This window comes from Ciona intestinalis, chromosome 10 (assembly GCF_000224145.3).
Source record: "Ciona intestinalis chromosome 10, KH, whole genome shotgun sequence".
Taxonomy (NCBI): Eukaryota; Metazoa; Chordata; class Ascidiacea; order Phlebobranchia; family Cionidae; genus Ciona; species Ciona intestinalis.
In genome coordinates, this window is record NC_020175.2 from 3,674,094 (window position 1) to 3,674,683 (window position 590).

At 39.7% G+C, this 590-nt stretch overlaps 1 protein-coding gene across 2 annotated transcripts in view; it reads right to left on the bottom strand.

The window, feature by feature from the left end:
• Positions 1-499, bottom strand: part of LOC100185159 (prohibitin-like) — a 7,575-nt gene extending 7,076 nt beyond the window's left edge. The window contains exon 1 of one of the 2 annotated variants that reach the window (XM_026836330.1): positions 37-499. In XM_026836330.1, the coding sequence (XP_026692131.1) occupies positions 37-431 (395 nt within the window). In that variant the 5' untranslated portion in view covers positions 432-499. Of the gene's footprint in view, positions 1-20 lie in introns of both variants that reach the window. The other variant, XM_026836331.1, reaches the window with a different exon arrangement.
• Between the last annotated feature and the right edge of the window lie 91 nt (positions 500-590).

Below are 590 nucleotides of genomic sequence, written 5' to 3' on the forward strand. Positions count from 1 at the left end.
GTTCTCGCTGCGTGATGAGCTTCGCTAGCATCAAACCTCGCCACGACTGCCTTCAAAACTTCATTCGTGATCGAAGGAAGAATCCTCTCATCGTAATCTTCGCCAATGGTCGAGAAAATGTTCGGGAGCATCGAGGGTTTTGGTCGGAAAAGAATACGCAGCGTGATGTTGACGTTTTGGAGATCCTTCGAACCAGTTATGACAGGAATATTTCTCGGTCTCGCCTTGCAGTCGAATATAATAGGTGTTTGGATGAAGGGTATAAGAAAGTGTGTACCTTCGTTAGATACTGTTTGTCGGACTCCAGAAAGCCGATCAAAGATAACACCCCTGCATCCTGCTTCTACATTGTACAATGCTGAATTAACCACGCCACCGGCCAAAGCCAATCCAACTCCAAGTTTTGTTAATCTTGAAAGTAAAGCTTCCATTTCTTTGTTTAATTATATAAGCTACAAATACAACAAGTCTGTATATTTTCAATGTACAGCACTTAACTTGCCCTATAGCATAAAAGAAATAAAAAATATGAGACTTTAGTTCCATAAATTTAAAGAAAAAAAAACAGAACTTTCTTAGAAAAAAAGGGA